Source organism: Colossoma macropomum, unplaced genomic scaffold (assembly GCF_904425465.1).
Source record: "Colossoma macropomum unplaced genomic scaffold, Colossoma_macropomum, whole genome shotgun sequence".
NCBI classification, from domain to species: Eukaryota; Metazoa; Chordata; class Actinopteri; order Characiformes; family Serrasalmidae; genus Colossoma; species Colossoma macropomum.
The window spans coordinates 20,147,993-20,162,011 of NW_023494784.1; the positions used below are offsets into that span (position 1 = coordinate 20,147,993).

Below are 14,019 nucleotides of genomic sequence, written 5' to 3' on the forward strand. Positions count from 1 at the left end.
TATTTGATCATGAGTTAAACAGTTTGTATAGAGAAATGTTATGTCACAGAACAAAAATCATGTATTAAAAAAAACTGATGTCATTTTAATCTGTTTTAAAAGTAACTAAACCCCTGGTTTCAGTAACTGGTATTGCCCTCTTTGGCAGAAACAACTTTATGTAGCCGTTTCCTAAAACTGTCTACCAGTTTCTGACGTCTACTGGGAGAAATTTTTGCCCATTCCTCTATGCAGATTTCCTTTGGGGGATTTCTTGCATGTACAGCCAGTTTCAAATTCTCCCACAGTCTTTCAATGGGATTCAGATCTGGGCTTTAACTAGACCATCCCACAACCCTCCATTTCTTCCTTTTGAACAATTTCTTGGTGGATTTACTTGTATGTTTGAAATCATTATCCTACTGGAAGGTCCACTTCAACTTTTTTACAGATGTTCTCACATTCTGCTCAAGCTCTCGACCTTGAACCATTTCCACCACCATGTTTTATAGTTGGTATGAGGTCCTTTTAATCCTATATATATATATATATATATATATATATATATATATATATATATATATAGGATATAATAAAATAAAATAAAAATATTGGAATAACAAGGCCAATTCCTGCAATTTTTGCTTAACACTGAAGATATTTAGGTTTGAGATCAAAAGATGAATATGAGATGGTAGATCAAAATTTCAGTTTTCAGTTTTATTTCCTGATATTTACATCTAGATGTGTTAAACAACTTAGAACATGGTGTATTTGGTGGGAGACCACTCAATTCTTAGATGAGCAAAAGTATAGTCTGCTACTCCCAGATAGTTGTTGCTTCTTTTTTGTGTGGGTCTCCTTTCGCTCTCCTCTTCAGTCGCCTCTTTAGAAGGTGAAATACGTGCTCAAATTGTTTAAGATCTGGTGACTGACTTGGCCAGTCTAAAACCTTTACTCCCCTGATAACGTCTTTGATGTGTTGGCACTGTCACTGTCTTGCTGCATGATGAAGTTCCTCCCAATTAGATTGGATGCATTTCCCTGTAAATTGGCAGCCAGAATGTTTCTGTGTACTTCTGAGTTCATTCTGCTGCTGCCATCATAAGTTACATCATCAGTAACTATTAGTGAGCCTGTTTTAGGAGCAGCCATCCAAGCCCAAACCATGACACTGCCTATGCCTTGCTTAACCAATGCATGTTTTGGATCATGAGCACATACTTTCTCCACACTTTGGCCTCTCCATTACTTTGGTAGAGGTTAATCTTGGTGTCATCAGTCCATAAAATACCAGAACCTTTCTGGCTCATCTCTCTATTTCTTTTCGAATTCCCATCTGGCCTTCCGTTTCTCACAGCTAATTAATGATATGCATCTTATGGCTTCTATATTTCTGCTCTCAATTTCTTCTTCATGATACCTTCACCCCTGGCCTGTGGAGGTTGTTGGTGATGTCACTGACTGTTGTTTTGGGGTTTTTCTTGATTGCAGTCAATTGCAATTAAAGCATTAACAAACACATGCATTGAAGGAGAGAAGCTACTAGAGTACTTGTTAAAGCTATATATATATATATATATATATATATATATATATATAAAAGCATTTTTCATCGGAAGCAATAACCGCTGTTATATATATTTATATTTATTTTTGAGTTTATAATTCTTTTTAAGCTGAAACATCATACCATACCAGCATACTTCCCACACCTAATGTAAACTTAAATAACTGTCATATTGTTATATATTTGGAAATATAATATTGTAACATATTTTATTAATACTTCCCAGCACTGGCTGAAACAGTTAAAAGGGCTAGGTTTGACCAAGATTGACTCGACTGCATTTTTCTCTTCTGCTTCCGTAGCTGAGAATTCATCCTGCAGCATCCACACTGAGTTTGAGTGTGGAAACGGGGAGTGCATCGACTACCAGCTGACTTGCGATGGGATCACTCACTGCAAAGACAAGTCAGATGAGAAAATGCAATACTGTGGTAAGTGAGTGATCTCAGCCCTTTGGCGTTTGTGTGCTTCCACATCATGAATGGAGTGAGCACCACACCGTCCTCCAGAGTGCTAGTTTAATAAAATAAGCATGGGATTTCAGTGCCCACTGCCGGGGCCGCAAATGGAAATAAAAGAGAGAGAGCAAATAAAGTACTGGGTCTGAAGGCTGTGCTTCTTTCACGCTTGTAAAAGGTTCCTTTTTCTCTTGCTTATCATATTGCTAGACAACAGGAGCTGCAGAAAGGGCTATAGACCTTGCTACAACAGGCGTTGTGTGGCCAATAATCGATTTTGTGATGGAATCGATGACTGTGGAGACAACTCGGATGAATCTTATTGTAATAGTGAGTATGAGGTTCAGTGGAGCTGCCATATCTGCCTATGTATTGTTATTGATTCACTTATTATCTTCAGTTACACTGTTGTTACAGCTTACAAAAACTGTTATTTGTTTTGTAATTTGTAATTGAAATGAATATTGAAAAAATGCTACTTTACTGTACTTATTTATCTTACTTTGGGCCTTATTTTTATTGGACTTCTAGAACAATTTCTGCAACAATTCCTAAGGTGCTTATGAGCATAATAGAAAAGAGCAGGTTGTCAGAAATGAATTTCTTTGCTCATCAAACCAATAGCCGTGCGATCCCTCACTATAATCACAGGTCCCAGTGTATTAGTTTCCTCTCCCTGTGGAAAGAAAGACTCTTCTCAGTGTAAATGAAGTATTTCTATTCCAGATGTCACATGTGCTGCCTCTGAGTCATCGTGCCAAGATGGAACTTGCATACCAATATCCTCTTGGTGCAACCAGGTCATCGACTGTGCCGATGCCTCTGATGAAAAGAACTGCAGTAAGAAAACACTGCTCAAAGCACTGCATGTCCACTTCATCCTGAATATTTATTAATGTTATTATAATTCCAAATTCAAATTTGGAATATATGCTATTGGAATCATTAAATGTGCACTGATATATAAGTTTTGAACTGATACAGTAACTAGTAATTTAGGGATGCACTGATGCTGATAGCTGATATTTTTCATGTACATATCTATTGATACTGATACTAATACATAAACATATATATATAAGATGTATAAATTGTGACTAAAGCCACCTGGACTAGCATTACAGAAAAAAAATATATCATTATATTATAAAATGCAAATGTTTTAGCACACAAATCCAGCATTACTTAAACATGCTTTTCCAGAGGCCAATGAAAACATCATTAAATATTGGTTTTAAATATTGGTCAAATCAAAACATCTGGTTCTTATATGTTTTAAGCTAACATTTTCTCATACCAATATGATTCTGATATTATTGTGCATCCCTACAATGATTAACACCTTGTTGTGGCCAGTAGTGATATCAATGACTGACAATTTAGGAGCTCTAACTAACAGTTTTCAGTTTTTTTGCACATTAAAATAAATTCACACTATAATCCATAAACTAGATAAGGTTAACAATGTATTATTGATTCATTTTGTGAACGTATGTCAGCTAATCAGACATGATCATTGTAAACCTATATATGCAACTAATATTATGCGATGTAAATATTTTAGCACACTTTTCAGAGTCATTTGCAGTGGTAACGTGCCAACGTAGTTGTTTTGCCAGAGGATTCATATAACAGTAGTGTGCCTGCTTGAATGGGGAATCAATATAATATGTTAATATATTATATATAATAATATATTGACCAATGATATCTCATGCAAAATCCAAGACTAATGTAATTATAATTTCTCTGTAATAAATATACCTTTTAAATGTTGTCTGCTTATCACATTATTACAAACACATTATTAACATGTAACTGAATGCCACATTGCCATATCCACATTCTATATTCAAGACATCTGTGTAAAACTGATTAAGCTGGTAATTAAATGTTGTTGTTTTCTTAGGTAGCACAGACTGCTCTGACTTTTACAAAATGGGAGTAGCAGAAAAAGGTTTCATCAGTTGCAACTCCACGTCACTGTGTGTTCATCCATCCTGGGTCTGCGATGGAGCCAACGACTGCGGGGATTACGCGGATGAGATGAACTGTCAGGGTAATTCTCTCCTCTCTGTGTTTTGCGGCTTGAGGAAGTCAAGTTCTATTAAAACCAAATTAATTTTGTCAAAACACTGTTTATGAAGGGTGTAATGAAGCGAAGACAAGTCCCTGTCTTTCTCTCCATGCTTCAGCGGTCACCAAAGGTGCTTAAAGGGCTGAATAATGTCTGGTAATTGTTAGTGCTCACCAAAGGCAGGAGAATTTAAAGCATTCTTATAGTCAGGGCTTTCTTTCAAAAATGGCTTAGGCACAGGTGGCTTGACAGCGGGTTCAGCCAAGTGTCAGTGAACATGTGAGGAAAATGTATCCGTTTCTGTGGAGATACTCTTCTAAAAATAGGTGCCAAAAAGTGTTCTTTGGAGTGATGCCATGGAAGAGCCAAATTAGGTTCCCTAAAATACTTTTTGGTGGAATGTAAAGGTCCTTGAATAATTAAAGGTTCTTCCTAGAATTGTATTGTCAAGCCAAAATCTGTTTTATCTATTTTTAAATCTATATTTTTAAAAGCTGGTACACACCAAAAATGATGTGAATACGCGTCATATTATGATCCGATGGATTACATGTTAGTACACAGTGGACTAAAATGATTTTTTTTTTTTAATTTAATTTTCATTTAATTAGATTTAATTTTGCCATGTTCGCTGGGTTTAATGTCTATCAAAAAGATATCCTGAGCTCCTTGAGAAATGGGCAAACGGCAACATTATGCAGGCTACTTTCTATTTTGGAAAATAAAATGGGAGAATGAATCTCCACCACATTCAGGAGCTGGAATTTTAAGAGTGCTTTTACATATAGCTCAGATGACAGTACATCAGTGTGAGCTGCTATAGGACAGCACTCATGACAAAGCAGAAGATAAGCTTATCCTTTTGATGTTTAGTAAAAGTTCTACACAGCTGATCTGTCATCTTTGTTGTCGCCATGCCAATGCCAGAGACAACGGTAATTAGCGAACTGAGTTCATGCCACCTGTGTAAGTTTGCAACAGTCGGCAAATTAAATAATTTTGCATTGTCACTGTGAAAAAATCACATTTGGTCTGCAAGATATCATCAGTTTTACATGTTTGAATGAATTCATTAACCTCTGAGTAAATCACACAAAAGAATCACACCTGGTGTGTAAAGACCTTAAAAGTGCAGCAAGTCTTTAATGTAGCGAAGAAAAAAAACTCAAGCAATGTAAGTCATGGCAGGATAGTTCAGTAGTAAGCTTCCTGTTGGTTTTCATTTATTTGGCTGCAAATAGAAAACAGCTGGTGTATCATTAAGTTCCTGCAATGAGACATCTACCAAGAGAGAGATAATGACCAGAACAACCATTGAACATATCTCCCACATGGCAAAGCGAACTGTTTCACTCTGTGTTTGGCTACCGCAGTCTCCCATGGGCACAGGTGTGAGGAGGGCCACTTTGCCTGCCCCAGTGGGAACTGCATCTCCAGTGTGTGGCTCTGTGATGGACAGAAGGACTGTGAAGATGGCGCAGATGAGTTCCAGTGTGGTAAGCATGGCTTCTTCAAACCTGCCAGTATTAAGCTCCCATCAAATTCTTTCTCTTTGATTTCTCATGTGGAGAGGAAGAGATTAGGGGTCAACTCTCGAGACTAGCCTTGATTGAAAAACACAGTTCAGTTACTAACACTGTGACCAAGAATAAAGTAATCAGGTGAGGTCCATTTGTGCCAGTGGAGTCATGTATGTAAATAAGATGCTACTGTTCAAATGGTTGGAATCAATATTTTCTTAATATTAAACCAAGTACATTTCATAAATTATTACCGTATATATTACTGTGCAAAAGCCAGAGACCACCATTCATATATTTCATTTCCGGTCAACACGGCCATTAAGTAAATGTTATTCATATTTCAGCATTGAAACAGGCAAGGAAACACACTGAAACATAAGATCGTTTTTCGTCATTTAGTGAGTCCATCCTATGCATTTATTACACCTTCCATTCAGGAAGCTTGCTTTCAGTTTTTTAAATAAATCTGCAGGGATATTTTTCCATTCCTCCAAAGTTGGTTATGTTGTCTGTGTCTCACAAGCCAAGTAATACCAAACACATCTAGTGATATTAAGGTCTGGACTCTGGCTTGGCCAGTCCATTGTTCTGAGAACACCAGCAGCTTCTTTGTTTCATTTGTTTGAATTTTCTTCTTTTATGTCTCTTTCCTTTTCTCAGTAACAGCTAAGCATCCTTTACTTAATAGCCATTTTGACTGAAAATTAAATAAATGAGGAGGAGTCTCTGACCTGGTCACTGATCCATATAACATAATATAACAAATTATTAATATAAGAAGTGATTCCAAACTTTTGAACAGTAGTGCATCAGTCATTTTCCATAACCCTTTAATACAGAGGCAAAATTCAGTCTACCTTTGAATCTACTCTTCTCTTTTAATAATGTGATTTCTCAATGCTGGTGTCCATTTATTTTAACATGTGAATAACATGAGCTAAAAAGAATAGATAGGGATTTTTTTATGTAATTAACTGCCAGTTTGAGCCTGCAAGCAAATGCGTAGAAATGTATCTCACACATCAGTTGAATTGTTGCTCTGATGGAGCCCTTAGGCTGGGTTTAGACAGCGAAACTTTAATTTGACTTTGGTTGCTTGAAACACATGAAACAAAATTGCACTTAAGTTGCACAATTTAAACCACCCTGTAACTCAATTGAAATCAGCCGCAGGAGCTGTAAATGTCTCAACTCTGTAAAGCAAGTTTTATGAAACAGCTGAAAAAAAAAGAAGACAACACATCACGTAATCCTGACGACAACATACATTCAAAAGGCTGATTTCACTGGATGAGTGGACAGGAGAAGATAAACCAGAATATGGTTTATTTGCCAGTTGAAAAGGAAAACAAGCGAGAATTGTGTGGTGTAACAAAATATATGAGCTGCCCATTTGTAGAGTATTTGAATGTTTAGTAGAACAATTGAATGTGTCGCTCGCAACTTTTTGAATTGCTTCGTCTAACTGTGAGGTTGCATGGACATTATGTTGCAACACACAACATGCAACTAATTGCATGAAAGTTTTACTGTGTAAAGCCAGGCTTGGAGATCTGAATTTAGTTCTGAATGTGTGTCCAAGTTTGCTCAGAAGCGATCACTGTGCTTCCAACAACAGAGGCAGCTTCTTTTTTATAGTGATAGAAAACACCGTAGCACACAGGAAGCTCCAGTTCCTCATGCTGATACTTTTTTTAATGCTGAACATGGACATATAGGTCTAAATATCTACTCTGGGGGCAGATTTAATTGAGTTAAAGGGAAAAATCCAAGGCTTTGAATGTGTCATTGATAATACATGAGGACAGACACAGTTAGACCTTTATAATCTGAAGTAAAAGTTTTCTTTTATCTTGGTCCACTCTTTTCCAAATAACAGATAAACAGATTTTTGCACTTGGACATTGGTAATCTTGTCATGATCACTCTGTTCCTTCTCATGGATCCAGAAGGTGGGTAATACAAGTGTAATGAGGGTAGATGAAGAAATTTAAGATGTATCGGTCAATACCTCATCCAAGCTGTTTGCTACTGCTAAGACAATCATCGATGACTGATGGAACAGAGTGCCTGCCCTAATTTGTGGATAGATTTTCTATGGCCGATGTGCTGACACTTTTGCACACATCACAGTGACAAAGTAGGCAATTGCTTCAAGGCAGTGTAGCATTGAGGATATAACAGGGCTCTTACATTTCTTAGAAATGTCTTTTTTTGTGTGTCCAAAATCCTTTCTAGACCCTCAGAGAAACAGAGGGAGAGGTTACCGTCTTAATCAGGGTGAGCCATGGTGCAGAACCCGTGGTTAAGTGCTGTGCTCGAGGGCAAAACGGTGGCAGGCTGAATTAGAATTTTGACACCAGTAATCCTCTGATTGCTGGCTCACAGCAACCGCTCTCAAGTGGCGGCTCAAGCGCACAGCCTTCCGGTTACATGACCACATCTTTGACCATGAAGTTCACACCACTTCAACACTTCGCGTTAGGGGCCAGCAGGTTAATGTTACATCTTTCCTAACACTGTATTTCCAAGATTATATTAGATCATTTATTTATCTCTTAATTTATTTCAGAACGGAACTCTTTGCAGCACAAAAACAGTTTGGTGCAGGAGATCATCCCACACAGAGAGTGATGTAAAGCTCCTAGAAAATAAGAGCTTTACACCACTCTCTGTGTGCTCATATTTATGCACAGCATCATCTTATCTTTCAGTCATCTTCAGCAGTATGTAGCTATATTATTGTAAAAATTCCCTGTGGAATGGACCGATAGAGATGCTCCAAAATCACTTGGAATAAAATCTCTTTGTGTTAACTTACAATAAAAGTTGACGTTTTTACCTTCTCCTGTAAAGTTATGTTTATAGGAGTGAACTGCATTCACCCTATTTTCATGTTCACTCTGCATTCACGTGAGTTTGATGTTCAGTTCCTGTGAATCCTGCATTCTTATGATAAAAGTAATGTTATTGAATTATTGAAAGCTTCTGATGAAGCTCATTTCACCACTCATACAGTTCTAACAAGATGCACTGTTTAAAATAAAAATACAGTTGTAGTTTTAATCGTAATGTGATGTGTTTTTTAGTTTTGAAATATTCACTGTTACTCTAAAATGTGAAAAATAGTTCCAAAAAATAAAACATTTCTTTGAGTGGGTGTGTTCAAACGTTAGACTGGTACCATAAGTAGTAATAACACTCTTAAAAATAAAGGTGCCAAAGGAGGATTCTTTAAAGCAACACTATAAAAGAACCACTTTTAATTCCCAAAAGAACCTTTGGGTGGACCCTAGGATGAACCAGTGGATGGTTAATTGAAAGGTTCTTAAGGGAAACAAAAGTGGTTCTTCTATGGCATCAGTCCAAAGAACACTTTATGGCACTTTATTTTTTAAAACTTTAGCCTGCATTTTAACTACACTCCACAAGGACATGTCAATCACCTCTACTTGAAGGTAGTATTAAGTAATTAGCCATACGATTATGCAGAAACCAGCTTGACTGTTGATGTCACATATGAGGAGGTAGGAAATAAGTACTTTTTACTGTCGATGGTACTTTTAAAATCTTCAATTCAAACCTCCTGCCTCTGCAGTGCTAAGCCATACATAGTACAGGCCTACTCAGTCACCTCTCTTTGTTCACTCCTGTCCACTGTAAAGCCAGACCAAAATTATTTGTGCCTGTGTTTAAGAAAGTATTAGCAAGAGTATGTTGAAGAAACTGTATGTGTCATATTGGTGCCAGTATCACTGGCAATGCTCAGAGTTGGAATGTCAAAACCATGAACGGTATCTTATTAACTTACATAACTTACATTTGCATCTGAGATGTATAAAACGGCTTGCCTCTAGTCAAACTCTCTACCTACCTAGCTTGCTAGACCCTTAAGAGAAGCCAGTCTGTCTTAATACAAGTAATGAGACTAAAATAACTGCAGTTAGTTAATATAACTGATGATACATTCTAACAAATTCTAACAAACATTCTTATTCAAAGCTTGCAAAATGTTTAAATCCCTTTTTTGTGTGTGTGTGTGTCTAGACAGGAGTCAGTTATGCCAAAAAGCTATTTAAGATAATACATGGCAAAATCACATGACATACAAATCCTCAGTGCTTGTGTAAAATGCATTGAAATGCAGTGCATAATCCTTTTGTGCATTCAATTTGCACATGCTTTTTTGTGTCATAATTAAAAAGAAAATCAATCGAATTATGTGTTGTTTTTCACTAACCACAATATTTATGCCACAAAGGTTAATAGAATTTCAATTTTTGTCTTAAGGTGGTTCACTGAACATTTCATAACTATGCTCTTTGCATTTCCTGTAGAGTCACATATAGAATATACATGCAAAGAATATCTATCTATATCTTATATATATTACAACCTATCCTACTACCAGGGTGAGTTGTAAACATAAATGACAGTGGAGACTAGGCAGCTGCAGAAGATGTAGAATGATGCCAAATGAAAGTACAGTTATTGGCAGTTTACCCCAAATGTGAGTAGGCCTGCTGTTCTTTGGTCAGTCTCCTCACTCTGTCCTGGTCAGTCATGATATTGCTAGGATTTTTTAAACTATGTTTGGAACTAGTGTGCATTTTACACTTCTATTTTAGACCATACTAATTAGAACCTTTAATATGAATATTGATTTTGTGTATTGATAAATGTTTTCTGTATTTGTACTTATCTTGCCTCGATATCACTCAGTTGTCCACTGTTACAACACATTATAGATACAGCAGAAATTATCATCGTAATTCAGCATCGTTCAGCGGTCATCATTGATAATGTTTTTTTAGTTAGCATATTTTTAATTAGATATTTAGTTTAATTAGAGATTGTGATTAAGATAAAATAGTGAATTGAATCTGTCAGTTTGCAATACATACATTGTGAAAGCTTAGATATTTTATGTTCTTTTTCCTTCTGCAGTCATGCTATTAAATGTGGCCTTGAGAGGAAGTGAAAATGTAGGAGTATAGGAAATTCTCAGAAGTAATAGTCAGAAATGTTGGCTAACTTGGCTTCTGTTAATTTTTACTTTGAAAAAACCTGAACTGTTTCATGAAATTTCACTGATTGAAGGTTTATATGCAATATTTACAGTGAGTTTCCCTAAGTGGGGAACAATAGGAGACAATGGGGGCAGGATTGCAAAAGCTTTAAACCCCTAATGTGATGGTTTACATTTTGAATACATGTTTACCCAACTTTAATCAAGGTGTAGTGACTTTTGCCTGCCTTGAAAACATCTTTTGAATTTTGGTGGACAAATAGGTGGGAGGAAAATAAAATTAAAATTTCTCTAACTATATTTATTTTGTTTCCTAAATCATCTTGAATTTCACCACCATTTCACTCTGCAAACATTAACAACCAAGCAAAAGCTAAGCTAGCATAATAGCTATTAAGCTAGCTTGTTTGTCCATCTGTCGTTCGTTCATCTGTCAGTTTGTCCATTCATCCATTAATTCTTCTGTCTATTTATTTGTCCATCTGTCTGTTCATTTGTTTGGTCAACTGCCCATACCAGCAGTCCCTTGATATACATTCAGCAGTAAAGTGGACAAGAGCCTTAATTTCCTTAAGACAATATGAAAGCTGGATATTTTTAGTGAGTGGGCACAACGCAATGTACCACACCACCTTCATATATAGAACTTGTTTCACTCGTATCTCCTTAAGCGCTATAGTGTTTAGTTCAGCATGAGTGGCTTAGCAGTCTTGGACTGAGGACTGTCAATCAAGCAGGCTCATAGGACCAAATTTTAGTGTCATACAAGTATTTTTTAATATTTTACACTGTGTTCTTAGGGACTTTAAAGCTGTGGATTCATGGCGCATTAACCTGGACTGAAGGTCCCCAGGGAATGTAAAAAATTACTCTATAATACTCCACAATCAAAATGACTATCTGCAATGCAATCACAGTGACACAAAATGACACTGAGATCAACAGATCTCAGATATTACGCCACATTAATATCAGAATTGATATTCACAGGACGCTTGTTCTACAGGAAAGGTACCTGTTCCCTCACTGGCATGGTAGAAATTGGATGGGTAACTTTGGGGGAAAATAAAAAGACCTGATCTTTGCTCGCTATCAGCACTTCAAAGGAAGATAGGAAATCTGAAGATTTGGTGCGAGTGCATCAGACAGTCAGAGAGGTAGATGGGAATTTGAGACCAATCTCTCCTGCTGTGACCCATAATTCCATTCTTCATGCTGTGACCCCAGGAGGGACTCTTTCTGCCTCTATTGGCATATTTTCAAAGCTCAGACAGGGCTTTTTCATGAAAGAATCTGCTTTAAGACCACAGTGCAATGGAGGTTATGTGACTGAACTTAATACTAAATATATATTCAGCAGGTTTATGAGGCTTTAATTCATTCCTGCATTGTCTGTCTTTCTGTTACAAAACGATCAGATTACCTTCAGCAAGGCTTACATTCAAACAGTTCTAATCGGGCCACACAAGTGTTATGAGTCCTTCTGCAGTAGGCATTTAAAAGATGCAAACAAATCAAGGTATTCAGTGTTCATAATCAAATGCAGACAGTATTTGTGTGTTTTTATTGCCAGCACAACTCTGCAACATTCATATTTATCAGTAATGTTGTTAGAGACTTCAAGAACACAGCTACTCCCTCACAGTTTCTTTGGAACTTTCCTTTTTTTCATGGTAATGCTTTTGTGTTTTGTGAATTCAAAAAGACCATGAAAAGCAAAAGTGAACTGAACAGCCACCATTGATAAACATAGCCTTGGGAAAGAAAGCCTCTCTAAAAGCACTGGGCGGGGGGTTAGTCATGTGTGTTATCTCTGCTAGGGGTATCATTACCCACCACTTCGGAACTTTTGTCGTTGATAGATTCCTCCTGTTTGTGGAACCAATTTGCCTGTTCCAAGAATAAGTGTATAGCCAAACAGTGGCTGTGTGATGGAGAGGACGACTGCGGCGACGGTGTGGATGAGAGCGAGGATCTTTGTGGTGCGTATTATGATGCAGCTCTCTGCAGCACTAGATGAATACTTTCAAAGCTCGAGCTCTTCAGAAATTTAAATTCCTTTGAGAGTGAAGTGAAAAAACAGTGCATTTTAACATCCTGACAATAAAAATTCAGAGAGAAATAAAAGCTGTAATCCTTATTTTGATTGGACTGTATTGAAATATCACAGAGATGTCTCATGGAAGACTGTGGGAGGTAACTTGCTTCAGAAGCCTGTACTTCACAAGAAAAGTTCTAATAACCAGAAAAATTGCTGTAATATTGCTTTAATAATGTAGCATGCTAGAACCTATCAACAAGCACATACATAGTTATATTATCTTTTTTTTACTCTCCTCCCCCCTTTACTTTCTGTCAAGGTATTTCAGAAAATTGTTTGTGTGTATACAGTGCTGTACAAGTCAGAGATCACCCTTCATTTATTTAATTTCCAGTCAGAGTGGCCATTAGGTACAAGTTATTTAGTTGTGCAAAAACAAGGAGACCACCAAAACTGATAAACAGATAAACAATTAAACCTTTAATCTTTGAGAGAAGAGAAAGTCAAGCTCCACTCTTACTTCAGATCTGAACAAATCCACAGGTGTTTCTGTCCATCCTTCCACTGTGAGAGGGCAATTCAACGCTTTGAGTTTGAAAGGATGTGCAGCTGAAGCCATTAAGGAAAATACGAAAGGAGACAAAAAAGAAGAAAATTTACAAAGAAGCTGCTGGTGTTCTAAGAGCAATGGACTGGCCACCCCAGAGTCCAGACCTCAGTATCATTGAGTGTGTTTACATGCACTCAATAATGCGATCATAATTGGATTCCTGCAGTTATCTGATTATTCAGATGGTCATGTAAACAGCATACTCTGATTTCTTAGATCAGAGTAAGGTCTAGAAATCTGATAGAGAACTGGATTTTAGCTCAGTAATCAGATTTCTCAGTGCATGTATACACTTACTCAAAACAGAAAACAGTGTGGAATGAGTGAAAACAGACTGTGGTACCGGAAATAAGCGAGCAGCGTTGCCGCAAGATGGTAGCGCTGGCCCTGTCATCAGAAGATCGCGAGTTCGATCCCTGGTGATGCTACAGCCATCCGTGGCCGGGAGTCCGAGAGAGCACAATTGGCCTCGCTCTCTGGGTGGGTAGGACAGCCTCCTCTTCTTCCCCCATCACTCAGCGCGATGCTAGTCAGCGCAGGCGTCTGTTAGCTGACGTAACAGATCTGGCGGTTGGCGCTTTCCTCCGAGCGCGTTCAGCTGTCCAATGACGTCGCGTGAGCGGCTGTTCGAAAAGAAGCAGTGGCGCTTCACAGGTCTCGGAGGAAGCCTGTGTTAGCCTTCACCCTCCTAGCGTTGATAGTACCGTGTGACTGGGGGAGTCCTAACTAGCG

General features: G+C 37.5%; 1 protein-coding gene across 1 annotated transcript in view; it reads left to right on the top strand.

Annotated features, from left to right (window-relative positions):
* The window catches only part of lrp1bb (low density lipoprotein receptor-related protein 1Bb), a 401,537-nt gene that overhangs the window by 296,900 nt on the left and 90,618 nt on the right, over positions 1–14,019 (top strand). Inside the window, exons 46-51 of the mRNA XM_036590747.1 lie at positions 1,852–1,980; positions 2,218–2,337; positions 2,734–2,847; positions 3,917–4,066; positions 5,458–5,580; positions 12,499–12,618. Of these exons, the coding sequence (XP_036446640.1) occupies positions 1,852–1,980; positions 2,218–2,337; positions 2,734–2,847; positions 3,917–4,066; positions 5,458–5,580; positions 12,499–12,618 (756 nt within the window). The remainder of the gene's footprint in view (positions 1–1,851; positions 1,981–2,217; positions 2,338–2,733; positions 2,848–3,916; positions 4,067–5,457; positions 5,581–12,498; positions 12,619–14,019) is intronic.